Below are 18,537 nucleotides of genomic sequence, written 5' to 3'. Positions count from 1 at the left end.
TAATGCATCCTATGCATTAAGGTGAAAAAACACCTTGCACTCTCCAGTCCCCCCGAGCCCCTGTTTTACTTATCTAAACCCCGAACTTCAGTGGGCGCGATGCCGCGTTGCTTTCCAAATGGCTTGTCGGCTCTTCATTGATTCGATTGATAGCAGTGCAGCCATTGGCTCCCGCTGCTGTCACTCAAATCTAATGACACTGTGAGTCGGGGGGCGGGGCCAAGTCATACACTTGGCAGCTATGGCCGCCGACTGTATCACACAGGAGTGCGCCCGCAAGGTAACCCCCTCGGAAGAGAGCTTCCCAGAGGGGGTTAGCTCTTGTGGGGAGGAGCCGCGAGAGCCATCGTGGGACCCCAGAAGAGGACATTCGGCGCCACTCTGCAAAACGAACTGCACAGTGGAGGTAAGTATGACATGTTTTTTTTTTTTTTTAACTGAACATTTACTATCACATTAAGCTTCAGCTTTAACTTGTTCGAGGTTTTTTTGTCCTCCAGTTGCATAAATATGTGGAACAAATAAAAAATCCATTAAAGACGGCAGACAGAATGACCTTCTTTGATGAAAACGGTGAATTTCCTTTCCACTACAAAATCGTAAATTGGATAAAGTCTAACCGCCACTTAAGTACAAGTCATACTGACGTTGGTTTGTACACACCATGGGCTAAAGAAGAAGACCAACTTCACATTAACCCCAACAATATAACATGGGATGAAGGAAATAATACGGTGAGGAGGAGCACACGTGACACTCACCTTTCATGACATTGGCCGCCTATTGTACAGTTTTCACAACAGATATGTAAAAATGATAGTCAAGCAACGACATTTCTGATCATCAACCATGAACTTTATTGCTTTAAATATTATATTATCCTTATCTGCCCTTCATATATAAGTATACATTTGTTAAAATAATTTGAAGTGTATGTAACCCATACTCTTATTCCTCCTGTTTGCAGGACAAGGCCAACACCATTCAGTTACAAAAATATTTTTATTACACTTCAAAGTGCATGTATAACTAAAATCCTTTGTTTTACTATGTTAGGCATCATGACTCACTGCATTTGTAGGGATCATTTCTTACTCATACTCGTGGACTATGGGGCTCTCTATGGGGAATGACTTCTGTCCCCCAGGTTAAAATTATTTCCAGTGTATGTAACCAGTGGTGTATTTAGGTTTTGTGCTGCCCTAGGCCTGACTCATTTTGTGGAACCCCTAAATTAAATATGATCCGCCCCTTCCTGTCAAGGTCACACCCCTTTCCGTTTAAGACCTGCCCTGAAATTTTCTAGTGGGAACACTAGTTCTGAGGGCTTTGGTGGGGGAGGGATTACCTTAATCTGCAGAGATTTACTCTCACTTCCTTTGGCTAAGGGGCAGGAAATGAAGGTAAATGAATGGATGGCAATCAACAGAAATAAAATTAAGATTTGTTAATATGTACAACTGACACAAGCAAAGGATTGCAGGAGAGTCCTACTACCTACCTGCCAGGTATATGTGACCATGTCTGTGTCACTTGTGTCTGCGCCACCCCTATCATACTGGCAGCAGTGCGGCAGCTTTATGGGGGAGCAAGACCGATTTGTCTTGCGGCCCAGTCCACCTCATAAGACTGGCACTGCACTAAAAGTGTAGCACAAGCCGGCGGTAACTCTTTCCATGCTGCCCCCCTGCAAAGTGCTGCCCTAGGCCTGGGCCTTGTTGATCTAGGCCAAGATACTGCATTGTATGTAACCCATACTCTCTTATGCCTCACACACACGATCGAAATTTCCAATGAAAAAATTCAGACGGAATCGTTTCATCGGATATTCCGACCATGTGTATGCCGCATCGGACTTTTTCCGTCAGATGTTCCGACGAAGTTTGGTTCGTCTGTATGGAACTCAGACGGAGAAAAAAACATGCATGCTCAGAATCAAGTCAACTTATACTCAGAAGCATCGAACTTAATTTTTCTCGGCTAGTCATACGTGTTGTACGTCACCGCGTTTTTGACAGTCGGAATTTGGTGTGACCGTGTGTATGCAAGCAGGGTAGCCATCAGAAATTTTGGGGCCCCCTCAGACAGGTTCAGGCATGGGCCCCCCTGGAGCAGAGAACTGGGGGGGGGGTGCTGCCGCGAAATGAGAACGGAGGGGGGGGGGGGCTGGCCGCGAATTGAGAATCGGGGGAGGCTGGGTTTGCCGAAAATTACACTGGCATCTCACTCACCTCTTCCTCCGGCTGCAAACTGAAAGTGAAAGTGTTTTCTCTCCCCTTGCCGTGACATGAGAGGGGGAACTACAGAAATTAAAGTTTTCTCCTCTCCTCTCAGCCGTGAGCTGAGAAGGGGGGTGCCCGGGCCCCTGGGAACATTCGGGCCCCTTAGGCCTCGTACACATGACCAAGTTTCTCAGCAAAAACCAGCAAGAAACTTGCTGGGAGATATTTTTTTGCCGAGGAAACCGGTCGTGTGTACATTTTCGTCTAGGAAACTGTCGAGAAACTCGACGAGCCAAAAAGAGAGCATGCTCTCTATTTCCTTGACGGAAATGGAGAAAATTGGCTTGTCGAGTTCCTCAACAGCCTAACAAGGAACTCGACGAGCAAAACGATGTGTTCCGCCCGTCGAGTTCCTCGGTCGTGTGTACGATGCTTTACAGGTGTAATACCTGTACCCCTCTGATGGCGGCCCTGTATGCAAAACCTGTCGGAGTTTATTCCGATGGAAAAACTGATCGTGTGTACAGGGCATTATTCCTCCTGTTTGCTCTGTTAAATATAACATTTTATTAATTTTGTTATACCTATTCAAAATGAAAAAAAAAAGAAAAAAAAAGCAGGCCAAGGCTGACACCATTCAGTTACTATTTTTTTTTATTATTACACTTTAAAGTGCACATAAAATCATATTTTTCAGTATGTTAGGCATCACTGTATTCTGTTTTCTTAAGCAATTATTTTTTTGGTAATTCTTTGCAGTTTCTTACCCGGAGATCACACCAGTAGCAGTATTTTTTGTAGTAGGCTGATATCGCTAAACAACTGCCTCAATATTATCAGCAGCATTGTCAGCCTGCTATGAATATTCCTCCAGTGCATGGGCGTCCGCTCCATAGGGCAAGGGGGGTCAATTGCCCCCCCTGGAAGTCAGAGTGGACTGCACCAAGAGTGACGAGATTGCTCCGTGTATGATGTGTCTCTCCTCCCCCGCTGTCCCACTAGCGGCATATTGTCAGTCCACCCCACACTAATGCTGAGTGCAGGAGGATCCGAAGAACTTCAGTGAGCTTACACTGCCTGCCGCTGATTGCATGCAGGAGGGAGCCGGTGGGCGGGCCCAGACAAAGGTGAGGCAGCTGAAGAATCCAAAAGCATGGACGAGGATGTGCCCATATCTGCCAGCTTCCTTTCTATGGCGGCAGCAGCACACCCTTTCTCCTGGGCACAGGCTCCTTTCAGGCTGGGAGGCTCGATCCGGGCTGTAACAAAGCTCCTCTATAGGTGGGCGGAGCAAGCGACCCTACACAGACTGCAGCCCGATCACTGCTTCCTGCCCAGTTGACATCAAGGCTCACCCTGAAGATAAGAGGACAGATGCCACACTGCATATTCCCCTCCCGTGAGTCCCAACCTGTTTTGCCTTTCAAGCTGTATGATTCTGTGCTGCAAACCTGTTCTGCATCTTGCAGTGTGCAGGTTTACTGAAAGAGAAAGGAAAAATCTCGGATATGTCAGGAATATATTGGGACTTTTCAGGCTCCACATGGATGCATTCCACACACACCATATCTTATTAAAAATTATTATTTTTGATAATGTGGATTGTGGAATACTTTCTATGTAGAACCTGAAAAGTCCCAATATATTCCTGACATTGTCATGAGTAGGGTTGTCCCGACTGAGGACTGAGTACAAGTACCGATACTTTTTTCCAAGTACTCGCCGATACCGAATACCGATACTTTTTTTACATGTGTCCCCAAATGCAGCCATGTCCCCCCACAAATGCAGCCATGTCCCCCCACAAATGCAGCCATGTCCCCCCATATATGCAGCCATGTCCCCCCCATAAGCAGCCATGTCCCCCCATATGCAGCCATGTCCCCCCATATCCAGCCATGTCCCCCCCATATCTAGCCATGTCCCCCCCATATCCAGCCATGTCCCCCTATATGCAGCCATGTCCCCCCATATGCAGCCATGTCCCCCCCATATCCAGCCATGTCCCCCCATATACAGCCATGTCCCCCCCATATGCAGCCATGTCCCCCCCATATGCAGCCATGTCCCCCCATATGCAGCCATGTCCCCCCCATATGCAGCCATGTCCCCCCCATATCCAGCCATTTCCCCCCCATATCCATCCTTGTCCCCCCATATGCAGCCATGTCCCCCCCATATCCAGCCATGTCCCCCCATATCCAGCCATGTCCCCCCATATCCAGCCATGTCCCCCCATATGCAGCCATGTCCCCCTCCATATCCAGCCATGTCCCCCCCATATGCAGCCATGTCCCCCCCATATGCAGCCATGTCCCCCCCATATCCAGCCATGTCCCCCCCATAACTGTGTTAGACCATTGGATCTTAGGCTGCAATTCCAGGCCGGCCGCTAGGTGGCGTTTCGGTTTATTTACGCGACGATTATGCAAATGAGGAGATACGCCGATTACGAAACGAACAACGGCCCGGCGCTTTTTTTTTTAGTCGTTTGCGTTCGGCTTTTTCCGGTGTATAGTTACCCCTGCTTCTATGAGGCGCAGCCAATGTTAAGTATGGCCGTCATTCCCGCGTCAAATTTTTAAATTTTACGTTGTTTGCGTACGTCGATTCACAAAAGCGGTGGACGCAAGTTACGCTCACGCCGAAACCAATGACATCCTAGCGACGTCATTGGGAGCAATGCACGCCGGGAAAATTCGCGGACGGCGCATGCGCAGTTAAAATTGGCGCAGGGACGCGCCTGATTTAAATACTACACTCACCATAGCCGCGGAATTTGAATTCTGCCGGGGGATTTAAGATACGTCGCCGCAAGTTTTGAGGTAAGTGCTTTGTGATTTAGCATTTGCTTTAAAAAATTGCGGGCGGGGGATCTTAAATCACATAGGTTAGGCGGATCTAAAGATCCGCTAACCTATGTGAATCTGGCCCCGAGAGTGTATTTGTTCCAATTTACTATGGGCCAGATTCAAGAAGCAATTGCGCCCGTGTAACCATAGGTTACACGGCGCAATTGCTTACTTGCTCCGGCGTAGCGAATGCTCCTGATTCAAGAACATCGCTACGCCGACTGCAGCCTAAAATCTGTTTTTAGCTCTTATGCCACGCAGATTTTAGGCTGCATTCTAGCGAAAACCGCTAGGGGGCGCTCCCATTGTGATCTGTGTATAGTATGCAAATTGCATACTAACACCGATTCACAAACTTGCGCGGGCCCTGCGTACGCAAATTACGTAATTTGCGTACGTCGGGTTTCGCGTAACGTTACACATCCTAATAGCAGGCGCAGCCAATGCTATAGGATGGCCACGTTCCCGCGTCGCGACGTTCAAATTTTACGTCGTTTGCGTAAGTGGATCGTGAATGGCGCTGGACGCGATTCACGTTCACTTTGAAGCAAATGACGTCCTTGCGACGTCATTTGCCGCAATGCACGTCGGAAAAGTTTCCTGACGGAGCATGCGCTCTACGCTCGGCGCAGGAGCACGCCTAATTTAAATGATTCCCGCCCCCGGCGGGATCATTTACATTAGGCGCCCTTACGCCGGGCAAGTTAACACAGCGCCCCCGCAATTTACAGGGCTTCTGCTCCGTGAATCGCGGGCAGCGCAGAAAATTTGCGCGGGCGCAGGGCAAAAATTCTGCCCTGTGCCTGCGTAAGAAAGGCGCAGATTCTTACTGAATCTGGGCCTATGTTTATAATGCTTCAGAGAAAGGAACTGGAAGAATCACACTCAGTCCCTTTCCCTTTTCAAAAGTGAGCTATCAGGGGTCTGTTTAGTCCCCTGATATTTCACCAAAGCCCCCCAACAAGACTGTTAAAAAATGTAAAAATAAATAAATTTGTAAAAAAATAAATAAAAAAATGACTGACACCGCCTACTGCCCTACTGACACCATCCATCATATTCGGGCGCTAGAGGGGGGTTTAAACCCCCGCTAGCGGTCAAAGAAAGGGTTAAATGTGACTGTATATCGCTGCTGCCGAAGCACCCCCCCCCCCCAGAAAAAAAATCAGCGGACGCCAATGCTCCAGTGTTAAGCAATGGCTTAGGCCCCGTACACACGACCGAGTTTCTCGGCAGAATTCAGCCAGAAACTCGGTTCAGAGCTGAATTCTGCCGAGAAACCCGGCCGTGTGTACACTTTCGGCCGAGGAAGCCGACGAGGACCTCGGCGAGGAAATAGAGAACATGTTCTCTATTTCCTCGTTGTTCTATGGGAGAACTCGGCTCGCCGAGCTCCTCGGCGGCTCCAGGACTGAACACGCCGAGGAACTCGATGTGTTTGGCACATCGAGTTCCTCGGCCGTGTGTACGGGGCTTTAGTGTTGAAGCATGAAATAAGAAATGTTGTTCCTGGTCTCCAGACTGTAAACAGTGAGGTATGTTGGAAGCCCTAGGCCTCGTACACACGACCGAGTTTCTCTGCAAAAACCAGCAAGAAACTTGCTGTTTTTTTTTTTTTGGCCGAGGAAACCGGTCGTGTGTACACCTTTCGACGAGGAAACTGTCGAGGATCTCGTCGAGCCAAAAAGAGAGCATGTCTTCTTTTTCCTCGATGGCAATGGAGAAATTTGGCTCGCCGAGATCCTCGACAGCCTAACAAGAAACTCGACGAACAAAACGATGTGTTTCGCCCGTCGAGTTTCTCGGTCGTGTGTACGAGGCTTCACTGAAAAATAGATTTGGGGTTTGCATGCACTTTAAAGTGTAATGGAAGCAATGGATAAGGAGATACAGTAACATTTTGCAACACACTAATGTTGAATCTCCAATGTTATTTCACACAAGGAGACTTAATTTTTTATTTATTTACTTCCTGTAGATGCTGGAATCTAAGTGTGTGGACTCTTGTTTGCCCGGATACAGAAAAAAGACAGGAACTTCAATCCACTCTTGCTGCTATGACTGTGTCCCATGTTCAGAAGGGCAGATATCCAATAAGACTGGTATACCTTTTTTATATACAGCTTTATTTATTAACCACTTGCAGACCGCCACCTGTACATATACGTCGGCAGAATGGCACGGCTGCGCAAAGCAACGTACAGGGACGTTCCTTTGAAATTGCTGCCTGCCGCGAGCTCCATGACCATGCCTGCGGGACCCGCAGACTCGATGTACGACGGTGTCCCGCGATCGTGTCACGGAGATGTCTGTGTAAACAAAGCATTTCTCTGTTCTGCCTAGTGACAGGACACTGATCTACTGCTCCCTGTCGTGTCACTTGTAGCCCAGTCCCCTCACAGTTAGAATCACTCCCTAGGACACACTTAACCCCTTCCTCGCCCACCAAGTGGTTAACCCCTTCCCTGCCAGTGTCATTTACACAGTAACCAGTGCATTTTTATAGCACTGATCGCCGTATAAATGACAATAGTCCCAAAATAGCGTCAAAAGTGTCCAATGTGTCCGCCATAATGTCGCAGTCACGATAAAAATCGCAGATCGCCGCCATTACTAGTAAAATAAATAATAATAAAAATGCCATAAAACGATCCCCTATTTTGTAGATGATATAACTTTTGAGCAAACCAATCAATAAACGCTTATTGTGATTTTTTTTTTAACAAAAATATGTAGAAGAATACGTATCGGCCTAAAATTCTAAAAAATATGTTTTTTTTTATATCTTTTTTGGGGATATTTATTAACCACTTGAGACCCGCGCTATTGACAAAAGACGTCAATAGCGCGGTTCTCAGGTGCCAACTGGACGTCTTTGGACGTCATTTGAAATGCATTACCCGCGCGCGCCACTGGGGGGCGCGCGGCGGGTAACCACTGTGCCGCCGCATCGCTGGGGAGCCGATGCGTGTACCTGGCGGCCGCGATGTCCGCCGGGTACACGCGATCGTCGGTGACACAGCCGGTAACAGCAGGGACGTGGAGCTCTGTGTGTAAACACAGAGCTCCACGTGCTGTTAGAGGAGAGGAGACCGATCTGTGTCTCTTGTACATAGGGACACAGCATCGGTCACCTCCCCCAGTCACCCCCCTCCCCCCACACAGTTAGAACACACCCAGGCTACACAGTTAACCCCTTCCTCACCCCCTAGTGTTAACCCCTTCCCTGCCAGTCACATTTATACAGTAATTAGTGCATTTTTAAAGCGTAAATGTGAATGTTCCCAAATTTGTGTCGAAAGTGTCCGATACGTCCGCCACAATATCACAGTCCCAATAAAAATCGCAGATCGCCGCCATTACTAGTAAAAAAAAAATACGTCGAAAAATATGTATCGGCCTTAACTGAGAAAAAAAAATGTTTTAAAAAAAAAAAAATTGGGATATTTATTATAGCAACAAGTAAAAAATATATATATATTTTTTAAATTGTCGCTATTTTTTGTTTATAGCGCAAAAAATAAAAACCACAGAGGTAATCAAATACCACCAAAATAAAGCTCTATTTGTGGGGAAAAAAGGATGTCAATTTTGTTTGGGAGCCACGTCGCACGACCGCGCAAATGTCAGTTAAAGCGGCGCAGTGCCGAATCGCAAAAAATGGCCCAGTCATTTGGAAGCCGAATCCTCCGTGGCTGAAGTGGTTAATGGATTTTAACTTTACACTGAAATTCACAGATGTGCAAAATCAGAGTAAATCATGCTCTAGTGGTGCAGGAAATAACATGTGGGATTGCGTAATATTACTTCTAGCCTACACGTTTTTGGACTATTGAGGGAAACCCTCATGTATACAGAGATAGAGTTCAAACTAACTACAGACAGTTTACAGGGCTCTTATTGTGTTAAGATTCTAGCAGTGAGATGTAGAACTTTTAATAAAGTCCATACACATCCATTCAAATGTAGCTTCCCTCCCCTCCCAACAAGGTTCTCCTCTGGATTTCAACAACGTTGTCATGACTGAATTAATTCATAACAGCTGTAATGCCTATGCTGTGATTGGCCCACCACTATCACATGGCGGGCCAATCACAGCACCCTGTACCATGAGATTAGCTGTGGCCAATCACAGTTAAAGGGGTTATAAAGGTTTGTTTTTTATTTTTTAAATACCGTATTTATCGGGGTATTGCGCGCTCCGGCGTATAGCGTGCACCCCTAATTTTGACCCTAAAATCCTGTAAAAAAACATTTTATTACATTTTACTACTTACAGTTTTGGTGTCTTGCCCGGTGTCCATCGGCGGCCTCGTCCAGTCCGGCGTCCTTCTGCGGCCTCGGTGGTGTCCTTCCGGCTTCTCCCGCGCTGTCTTCATGTCGAATCCCCGCTTCCCGCGCTCAGTTTGAAGCCTCCGCCGACGTATACCGAGCGCAGTACACTCGGGTATATTCGGCCAGGCTCGGCTTCTCACGCATAAACATCACAGAGCGTGACTACGAGCGAAGCCGAGCCTGGCCCAATGTATGTCGGCGCAGGCATTCAAACATGGTGCGGGAAGCGGGTATCGGCGTATATCGCGCACCCACGATTTTGCCCTGATTTTCAGGTAAAAAAAGTGCGCGATATACGCCGATTAAATACGGTAGGTTCCTTTAAGCTAGTGCATTGTTGGTTCACTTACCTTTTCCTTTGATTTCCCTTCTAAATTTTTTTTTCTTTTTCTGAATTTCTCACTTCCTGTTTCTCCTCAGTAAGCTTGCCCCCATCATCTGGCTGGGGGGTTAGTCACCCAGAACAGCTTACTGAGGAGGAACAGGAAGTGAGAAATTCAGACAAAGAAAACAAACATTTTTGAAGGGAAATGGAAGGAAAAGGTAAGTGAACCAACAATGCACTTGCTTAAAGGAACCTATTTATAAAATTAAAAAACAAACCTTTACAACCCCTTTAATATACATACATTTACTAGACAAGTATCCTTACACAAGTACGTCATTCAGAATCCAGTCATTAGAAACCCTTTCTTCAACTTCTTTATATAAAAATACCAATTTATCCACTTAACCCCCGGACCATATTGCTGCCCAAAGACCAGAGCACTTTTTGCGATTCGGCACTGCGTCGCTTTAACTGACAATTGCGCGGTCATGCGACGTGGCTCCCAAACAAAATTGGTGTCCTTTTTTTCCCACAAATAGAGCTTTCTTTTGGTGGAACTTGATCACCTCTGCGTTTTTTAGTTTTTGTGCTAAAAAACAAAAATAAAGCAACAATTAAAAAAAAATGAATATTTTTTTACTTTTTGCTATAATAAATATCCCCCAAAATTTTTATAAAAAAAACATTTTTGTTCCTCAGTTTAGGCTGATACGTATTCTTCTACATATTAAAAAAAAAAAAATCGCAATAAGCGTTTATTGATTGGTTTGCACACAAGTTATAGCGTTTACAAAATAGGGGGTATTTTTATGGCATTTATATTAATATTTTTTTTTACTAGTAATGGCGGAGATCAGTGTTTTTTTACGGTACTGCGACATTACGGCAGACACTTCGTACACTTTTGACACATTTTTGGGACCATTGGAATTTTTATAGCGATAAAATGCATTGGATTACTATAAAGATGCCACTGGCAGGGAAAGGGTTAACACTAGGGTGCGGGGAAGGGGTTAAGTATGTTCCCTGGGTGTGTTCCAACTGTAGGGAGGGTGGCCTCACTAGGGGAAATTACTGATTGCTGTTCATACATTGTATGAACAGAAGATCAGCATTTCCCCCCCCCCTGACAGGACCTGGAGCTGTGTGTTTGCACACACAGCTCCCGATCCCCGCTCTGTAACGGCGATCGCGCCCGTCGGGCACGCGCACGGGAGTCGGGGCGAGTAGTGGCCTGCGCGAGAGCCGACGTATAGCTACGGGCTCTCGCGCAGGGGAGCCGACCTGCCGCCGTAAAATGATGGTGGCTGGTCGGCAAGTAGTTAAGGAATGCTTCCCTATTTAACCAATCCTCATCCACCAACTCCCATATTAATATCTTTAAGGAAATGGTCATCAATGGTTTGAATTCAATGCATGTTAAAACACGCAAATAAATAAACCAGATTGATAGCAGTATCAAAAGTTTATTAACCATTTACAGGCCCTGTACATGCTATACACACTCCCAAAAAACATCAAAAAAAAGTTGGCATTGCTTGGCCTGGAATACAGAAAGCTACAATGACAATTGTTTCATTTTGTAACTTTCTGTTTATTCATCTAGAAATCAAGAGGATGAATTGTTATCTGCAGAACAAGTCAGTTAAAGCAACCTGACAAGTAAAAAAAAAAATGTTTTTGTTTTTTTAATTAAATGTTCTTCTGTTTAACCCTTTATTAACCATTAGTTTACTCTAATCAGCCCTAACTCCGTCTTCTTCTTCTTCTTCATTCAATTATACATTTCTGGATGATTTGTCTTTTTTTGTAAGCCCAGTCTTCTCCCTTCCTGGGCTTCCCCAGTGACGTAGCAGAGGGTGCGTCAGAGGGTGCGGGGTCACATGACGCATGGCCTTGCCTCCCCTATATAAGAAATGTCACAGCTTCAGTCGCGTCATTCGCTGGGCTGTGTCCAGCGGTGAGAGGAGGTCTGCGATGCTGCGCTCTGGATGGATCTTCTCATCGCTGGACCGGAGACCACCTGCACCCGTCGCTGGATACAGACAGCGTTGGAGCAGGAAGCCGGGACCGAGAGTGGATTATCACCGCTGGATTTTTATTTTATTTTTATTAATAAAGGACTTTTTTCTACAGTGTGTGTGTTTTTTCCAACTATTTACACTTCCTTCGTGAAATGGTAGGGGTACAATGTACCCCATTACCAATTCACATAGGGGGGGCAGGATCTGGGGGTACCCTTTGTTAAATGGGTCTTCCAGATTCTGATAAGCCCCCAGCACACAGACCCCCACAACCACCGGGCAAGGGTTGTGGGGATGAGGCCCTTTTCCACATCAACATGGGGACATCCTCCTCATGTTGAGGGCATGTGGCCTGGAACGGTTCAGGAGAGGGGGCCGGCCAGGTTAACGTGCTCGAATAAGGGGTTTGGTGTGAATTTTTTTTTTTATTTGGGGTGGAGTTCCCCTTAAAATCCACACCAGACCTGAAGGGTCTGGAATGGATATTTAGGGGGGAACCCCACGTCATATTTTTTTAAATTGACGGCGGGGTTCCCCTTAATATCCATTCCAGACCTGAAGGGCCTGGTAATGGAATTTGGGGGACCCCACGCTTTTTTTTTTTTTTTAATGAATGAATTCTCTCTGAATTGCCAGAGCCGACAATTCATTATAGCCGCAAGTCCGGTTTTAAAAGACTTTTTTTCCTTTCAGAAATTACACTTTGTGCAGGGACAGTTCTATGTACGGGAAACATGCGCTATTTCACATGCTAACTTTACACCCCCCTAGGTATGAAATTTAAAGTAATATTTCACTTTTATTGTTTGACTTTTAGCATTATTAAATTCACTGCTCCCGAAAAACGGCCGTTTTTAAAACTTTTTTTGCATTGATACATGTCCCCTGGGGCAGGACCCAGGTCCCCAAACACTTTTTAGGACAATAACTTGCATATTAGCCTTTAAAATTAGCACCTACAAACGAACGTTTTTTTTCTATCGGTTAGGTATCCATCGGTTAAATTTAAAACAAGATTGAATTTTTTTAACCGATGGATAAATAGCCGATGGGGCCTACACACGATCGGTTTGGTCTGATGAAAACGGTCCATCAGACCGTTCTCATTGGTTTGATCGATCGTGTGTACGCGGCATTAGAGGCATCCAAACAAGGCTCTGAAGAAGAGGGAAACCTTGAAACCCGTTAACCGATGTGTCTACAAGTGTTGTGGATTTTCGCATATGGATTCAAGCGGATGATTTTATGATAATGCTATGACACAAGTAGTGGTTTGTGAGTAAACAAGAAGAAATAGGAAATATAAACAGCCGCACTCCAAAAAACCTTGATGGTTGTCTTTATTTAAAAGAGGAAAAATGGACTCCAAGACTTGAAGTGCATTTTTCCTCTTTTAAATTAAGACAACCATCAAGGTTTTTTGGAGTGCGGCTGTCCATATTTCCTCTTTCCTCATGTTGCCTTGTGCATTGCCAGCACCCTTGATTTCCTGAGACCATACTGATCATCCCAACACAATCCACCTGGAGCGGTAACTCTCTCTCTTTCACTGGTTTGTGAGTATATTCACCTCCATTTTTATTAAATAAAACATTTATTGAGGATAATGCACTAGACCTATGCAACTTGTGTTCTTCTATACATGCTGTTCTCTGAATCACCATAACCCCATCAGCAGGTCCAGGACAAAAATCATTGGTCTGGACCTGGTGACAGATCTGTTTTGGATTGAATCAAAGGACCGTCAAGCTGGTGGGCGCGCGCACGTCCCCTTTCTTGGATTGCAGATCACGTATTTAGTACGTGATCCAGCACAGCAGAGCCGCCTTGAGGAGTAAGTGATACGGTTGGCAAGCGGTTAAATGTATATAATATTTATATTACATTTATATTTTATTGTATTTTCTTTCTCCTACAGCTTTGATGGAAATCCCATTGCTAGCTGTGATGCAACACAAGACAATTGGTTTTCTCAGAAGCTCTGACCCCAATGTTAATTGTGTTTGTATTATTCCTCCTGCAGACAGTGAAAACTGCATCAAATGTCCTGATGATGAATGGCCAAATGAGAAGAAGGATCGGTGTCTTCCAAGAGTGGTGGAATTTCTCTCCTACACTGATGATCCCATTGTTGCAGTATTTTCAGCTGTCTCCATCCTCTGTTGTCTTCTGACTGGTTTAATATTGGGGATATTTATACATTACCAGGACACCCCCATTGTTAAAGCTAATAACCGGGACCTGAGCTATATTCTCCTGGTCTCCATCATGCTGAGCTTCCTCTGTGTGTTCTTGTTCCTCGGCCATCCAGTAGATGTGACCTGCATGCTGCGTGTCACCTCTTTTGGTGTCATCTTCTCAGTTGCCGTCTCTTCTCTACTTGCCAAAAGTATCATGGTGTGTATTGCTTTTAAAGCCATCAAACCTGGGAGTCCCTGGAGGAAATGGATGGGATCCAAACTGCCCAATTTTATCATTTGTGTCTTCTCACTGGTCCAAGTCATCATCTGTATCACTTGGTTGTCTATTTCTCCCCCCTTCCAGGATCGGGACACTCACTCTTATCAGGGGAAGATCATCATTCAGTGTAATGAGGGTTCAGTTATCGGCTTCTACTCTGTCCTGGGATATATGGGGCTTCTGGCAGCTGTGAGTTTCATTATCGCTTTTTTAGCCAGGACATTACCGGACAGTTTTAATGAGGCCCAGTACATCACCTTCAGCATGCTGGTGTTCTGCAGTGTCTGGATTGCCATGATCCCGGCCTATCTGAGCACCAAAGGGAAATACATGGTGGCTGTGGAGGTTTTTGCAATAATAACCTCAAGTATTGGACTTCTGGGCTGTATATTTTTCCCAAAATGTTGCATAATTCTGTTCAGACCTGACCTGAATACAAAAACAGTTATCCGCTAATATGTATGGAGCAAACCCCGGGTTACCAGTAGTTATACCATTATTCTATTATTATTACCTCTATTATTGTTATTTTTCATATTTTGCTAGTGTATTGAGAATGAACACTGTTAAATTTGTTACCCTCCTCTCCTTTAATTTTTGCTCTGAACACCACTGGAATCAGACACTTTGGGTTTGTTGGAAATCTTGTCTGCTACAGAACAATAGTAGTGAGGAGGAGCAACAGTGGCTAGAGGGGAACAAAGTCTTCAAAACACCCTAAACTCATATCAGAGACACCTATTACTCTTTAAGAGAGGGAAGATTTCACTCACCACCTTCCAGAAAAATATGTATTACACGTATTATTTTATAAGCTGTTTGTAATGTCATTATTTTAGTGTCAGGGTCACTTTAATTATATTGTATGTAGATGATTCTGTCTAAATTAATAAACATATTTTGTTGGCGTATTCAAAATTCATTTTTAATATTAGTTAAAGTTGATGACTAGGGATGAGCCGAACACCCCCCGGTTCGGTTTGCAGCAGGACATGGGAACAGGCAAAAAATTTGTGCGAACACCATTAAAGTCTATGGCCTCGTACACACGACCGAGAAACTCGACAGGCGAAACACATCGTTTTGCTCGTCGAGTTCCTTATGAAGCCGTTGAGAAACTCGACAAGCCAATTTTCTCCATTCCCGTCAAGGAAATAGAGAACATGCTCTCTTTTTGGCTCGTCGAGTTTCTCGAAAGTTTCCTCGACGAAAATGTACACACGACCGGTTTCCTCGGCAAAAAAATATCTCCCAGCAAGTTTCTTGCTGGTTTTTGCCGAGAAACTCGGTCGTGTGTACGAGGCCTATGGGACACGAACATGAAAAATCAAAAGTGCTAATTTTAAATTATTATATGCAAGTTATTGCCATACCAAGTACAGTATATTTAAATAGATATGAGAAGCCATGCTAATTTTAGTCCAAATAAATCTGGTTAATTGATTAAAGAAAATATACTTGTTCTAAAGGTTTGGAATGGTGAGATGGATTCATCTAGTGTAGACACCACAGCGATTTTCCATGAAGTGCACCACCACAATATAAAAAACACGCTTACCAGATGGCAAGCAAAACCAGGCATATGGCTTATGGCATATGGCTATAGCCCAGCCAAGGCTTTTTTCTTGCACGGATGATCGTAGGAAAACCCTGGGTAAGTAGTTGTACTGATTCTCATATCAATACCACCATAAGATCCGTGTTTGAAACATTGAACATTGGACCCAGAAAGAGAAACTGGCCATAGCGTCTAGTTGCTACTTTATTAATTTAAATAAAAAATATTGCACTTACATTTAGAAGTTTAATTTAAGAAGTCAGCCGGCTACAAACAAACTCCCGTCCTCCTAGTGAGGCAGCGTGGCAACCCTCCTTCAGACGCGTTTTGTTATACGTGACGTTGTCAATGGGGAACAGGCAGCGCGCTGACTCACCATCTTTTATAAAATGACACCTCGGTCTGAGTCACGGATGCGGAACCAAAAAACGCCATTTTAGATATGGACAGCCCTTCCTTATTACAGAAACCGCATAGCAGGCATACTGAATAAAAAAAAAGTGTATTTAATACTATATAAAAAAAACAATACCTATATGAATACAATGTGTTAAGTGAAAAAATAATTGATAAAATAACAAGAACATCCTGTTATATATATATTTAAGTAAGTATAGCAAATAATATTAAGAAGTAAATAGATTAATTAGAAGAACCGTATTAGTTCTAATTAGTGAAAATTAAATTAACCCAATCATATGGAGTACATAATTGTGCACTATATAGCAACCAGTGCTATGATATTAAACATTATATAAAGATAAATATATATTTTTTTAAATTAGTTAATTTAATTTAATTTATTGTAAAGTGATAAATTAAACCAATATCCTCAAACATAAACATAATAATAAATAAATAAAGACCCAACATATATAAAAAATTCTATTCTTGTGCATATACTGCACAGATTTTCATGTATACAGACACACACGCAAATAAATCGAAATAGACATTAGAAAATAGAGATATTAAAAATATGTATATATACACATTACACATGAGCCAATACTTGATGAGTTTCAAAAAATTATTTATAACAAAACTGTCCATTTCTTAAAATATTAAAATGTTATTGTTTAAAGCGGTGGTTCACCCATAAAAACGACTTCCCCCTATTACACTGCCCCGCCGCATTACAATACGATTATGCCTTTAATTTTTTTTTGGCTGCTGTACATACCTGGGTACAGCTATTCACCCGTGTCCTCCGGGTTGCGAGTCCCGCGGGAGTGGGCATTCCTAACATGGCGGTGATTGACGTTTTGACTAAAAAACGAGCTCCCCCCGTCGCGTAAGCAGCGTCAGGATTGGCGGAAGGAGCCGAACGGCGAGTCGGCGCTATACTGCGCCTGCGCATCGCAGTTCGGCTCCTTTCGCCAGCCGTGATGCGGCTTACGCGACGGGGGGGAGCTAATTTTTTTTTTTTTTTTTTTTGGACACTGAATGTTTTTTAAACCCAGTTATTATATTGGTAATGTGTTTGTTAAGACAAACCTGTAGGGGCCTTTTGGTCTTCCCTATATATTGAAGACCACATGGGCACTGTAACAGATAGACCACCCCCAATGTTGAACAGGTAATACATGGTTTAATAGTGTGGTGTATCTGAGTGCTAGTGGACACAAAACTGGTACAGTAGTTCTTCTATGAGTACAACCAGGGCTTTTTTTCAGGGGGAACTTGGGGGAACTCAGTTCCACCACCTCTGGCTCAGACCCTTTGGCGCCTGCTCACCACAATCACTTGTAAACACAGAAGTCTGGTTTCTCTGTTTACAAGTGACAGTTCTGCACTCTGTGTGTAACCCCCTGAACTCTGCACTCTGTATGTAATGCAATACTGGTATTTAATGCCTCTTTAAGACCCTTCTACTGTTTGTGAAATCTGAACGGGTCGTATTTAAGTTCCTGCACCTATTTTCTGAGAAAAAAGCTCTGAGTACAACTATTCAGAAAACACACCCTACATCTTCAACATTGGTAATAACCAGTTAACTGGTTAAAAACACAAACTTTGTTGGTGGGAGGGTCAAATAGGTTGGGGACCACTCTGTTTCTCAAGTAAGGTACCCCTCTAAATACCACCTTTGGTCTATCTGGTAGTACTGCCCTCAACACTCTGTCATTATTAACAATGTGCCAGTGTCTGGTCACTACATGCTTAATACTTTTGTGTTGTAAAGAATAGGTAGTCACAAAAGGAACTCCTTGGGCAAAAGATGCATTATTCTGGGGTAACCTATCTGAAAGTAGGTGATCTCTATTAATCCCTTTAACAGACTTCAGGGTAGTTGCCAAATAATCCTTAGTGCAAACCTTCTCTAAAGCCCCATACACATGGTCGGACTTTTGGCCAACCAACTTCAAAATCTGCAACTTTTCTAATTTGTCTGACCGTGTGTACACTCCATCGGACCAACTTTTTCGGGTTTCATCCGACAAAAAGTTGGGTCTGCAAACGGACCAACTTTTCGGCAACAAAAATCTGATGGTGCCTTGTCTGACCGTGTGTACAGCAAGCCAACCAACTTTTTGGACAAAGTGCAAATACACATGCTCAGAACCAATGTTAAAAGCAACAAACAGTAGCAGAAGTTAACCAAAGGGTGGCGGTAAAGAGCAGAAAAGAGCAAAAAAAAACACGTGATGTTAGGAAAGTTTTAGAAAAGTTTGCAGAAAAGTCTGACTGTGTGTATGCTATGGGTGTGGCCGGACAAATCAATTAGGACAAAAATCCAAGGGAAATTTTGTTGGAT

The 18,537-nt window shown here is 44.2% G+C and overlaps 1 protein-coding gene across 1 annotated transcript; it reads left to right on the top strand.

Annotated features, from left to right (window-relative positions):
- Window positions 1-491: 491 nt before the first annotated feature.
- LOC120925187 (vomeronasal type-2 receptor 26-like) lies at window positions 492-15,132 on the top strand. The gene is made up of 3 exons (XM_040336005.1): window positions 492-734; window positions 7,053-7,176; window positions 13,785-15,132. Exons 1-3 carry the CDS (start codon window positions 552-554, stop codon window positions 14,675-14,677), a joined length of 1,200 nt encoding a protein of 399 aa, XP_040191939.1. The 5' UTR covers window positions 492-551; the 3' UTR covers window positions 14,678-15,132.
- The last annotated feature ends 3,405 nt before the right edge of the window (window positions 15,133-18,537 follow it).

The sequence above is a fragment of the Rana temporaria genome, chromosome 1, assembly GCF_905171775.1.
Source record: "Rana temporaria chromosome 1, aRanTem1.1, whole genome shotgun sequence".
Classification (NCBI taxonomy): domain Eukaryota; kingdom Metazoa; phylum Chordata; class Amphibia; order Anura; family Ranidae; genus Rana; species Rana temporaria.
Note: the sequence above shows the minus strand (reverse complement) of the source record. Positions and strands in the feature narration are given on the sequence as shown.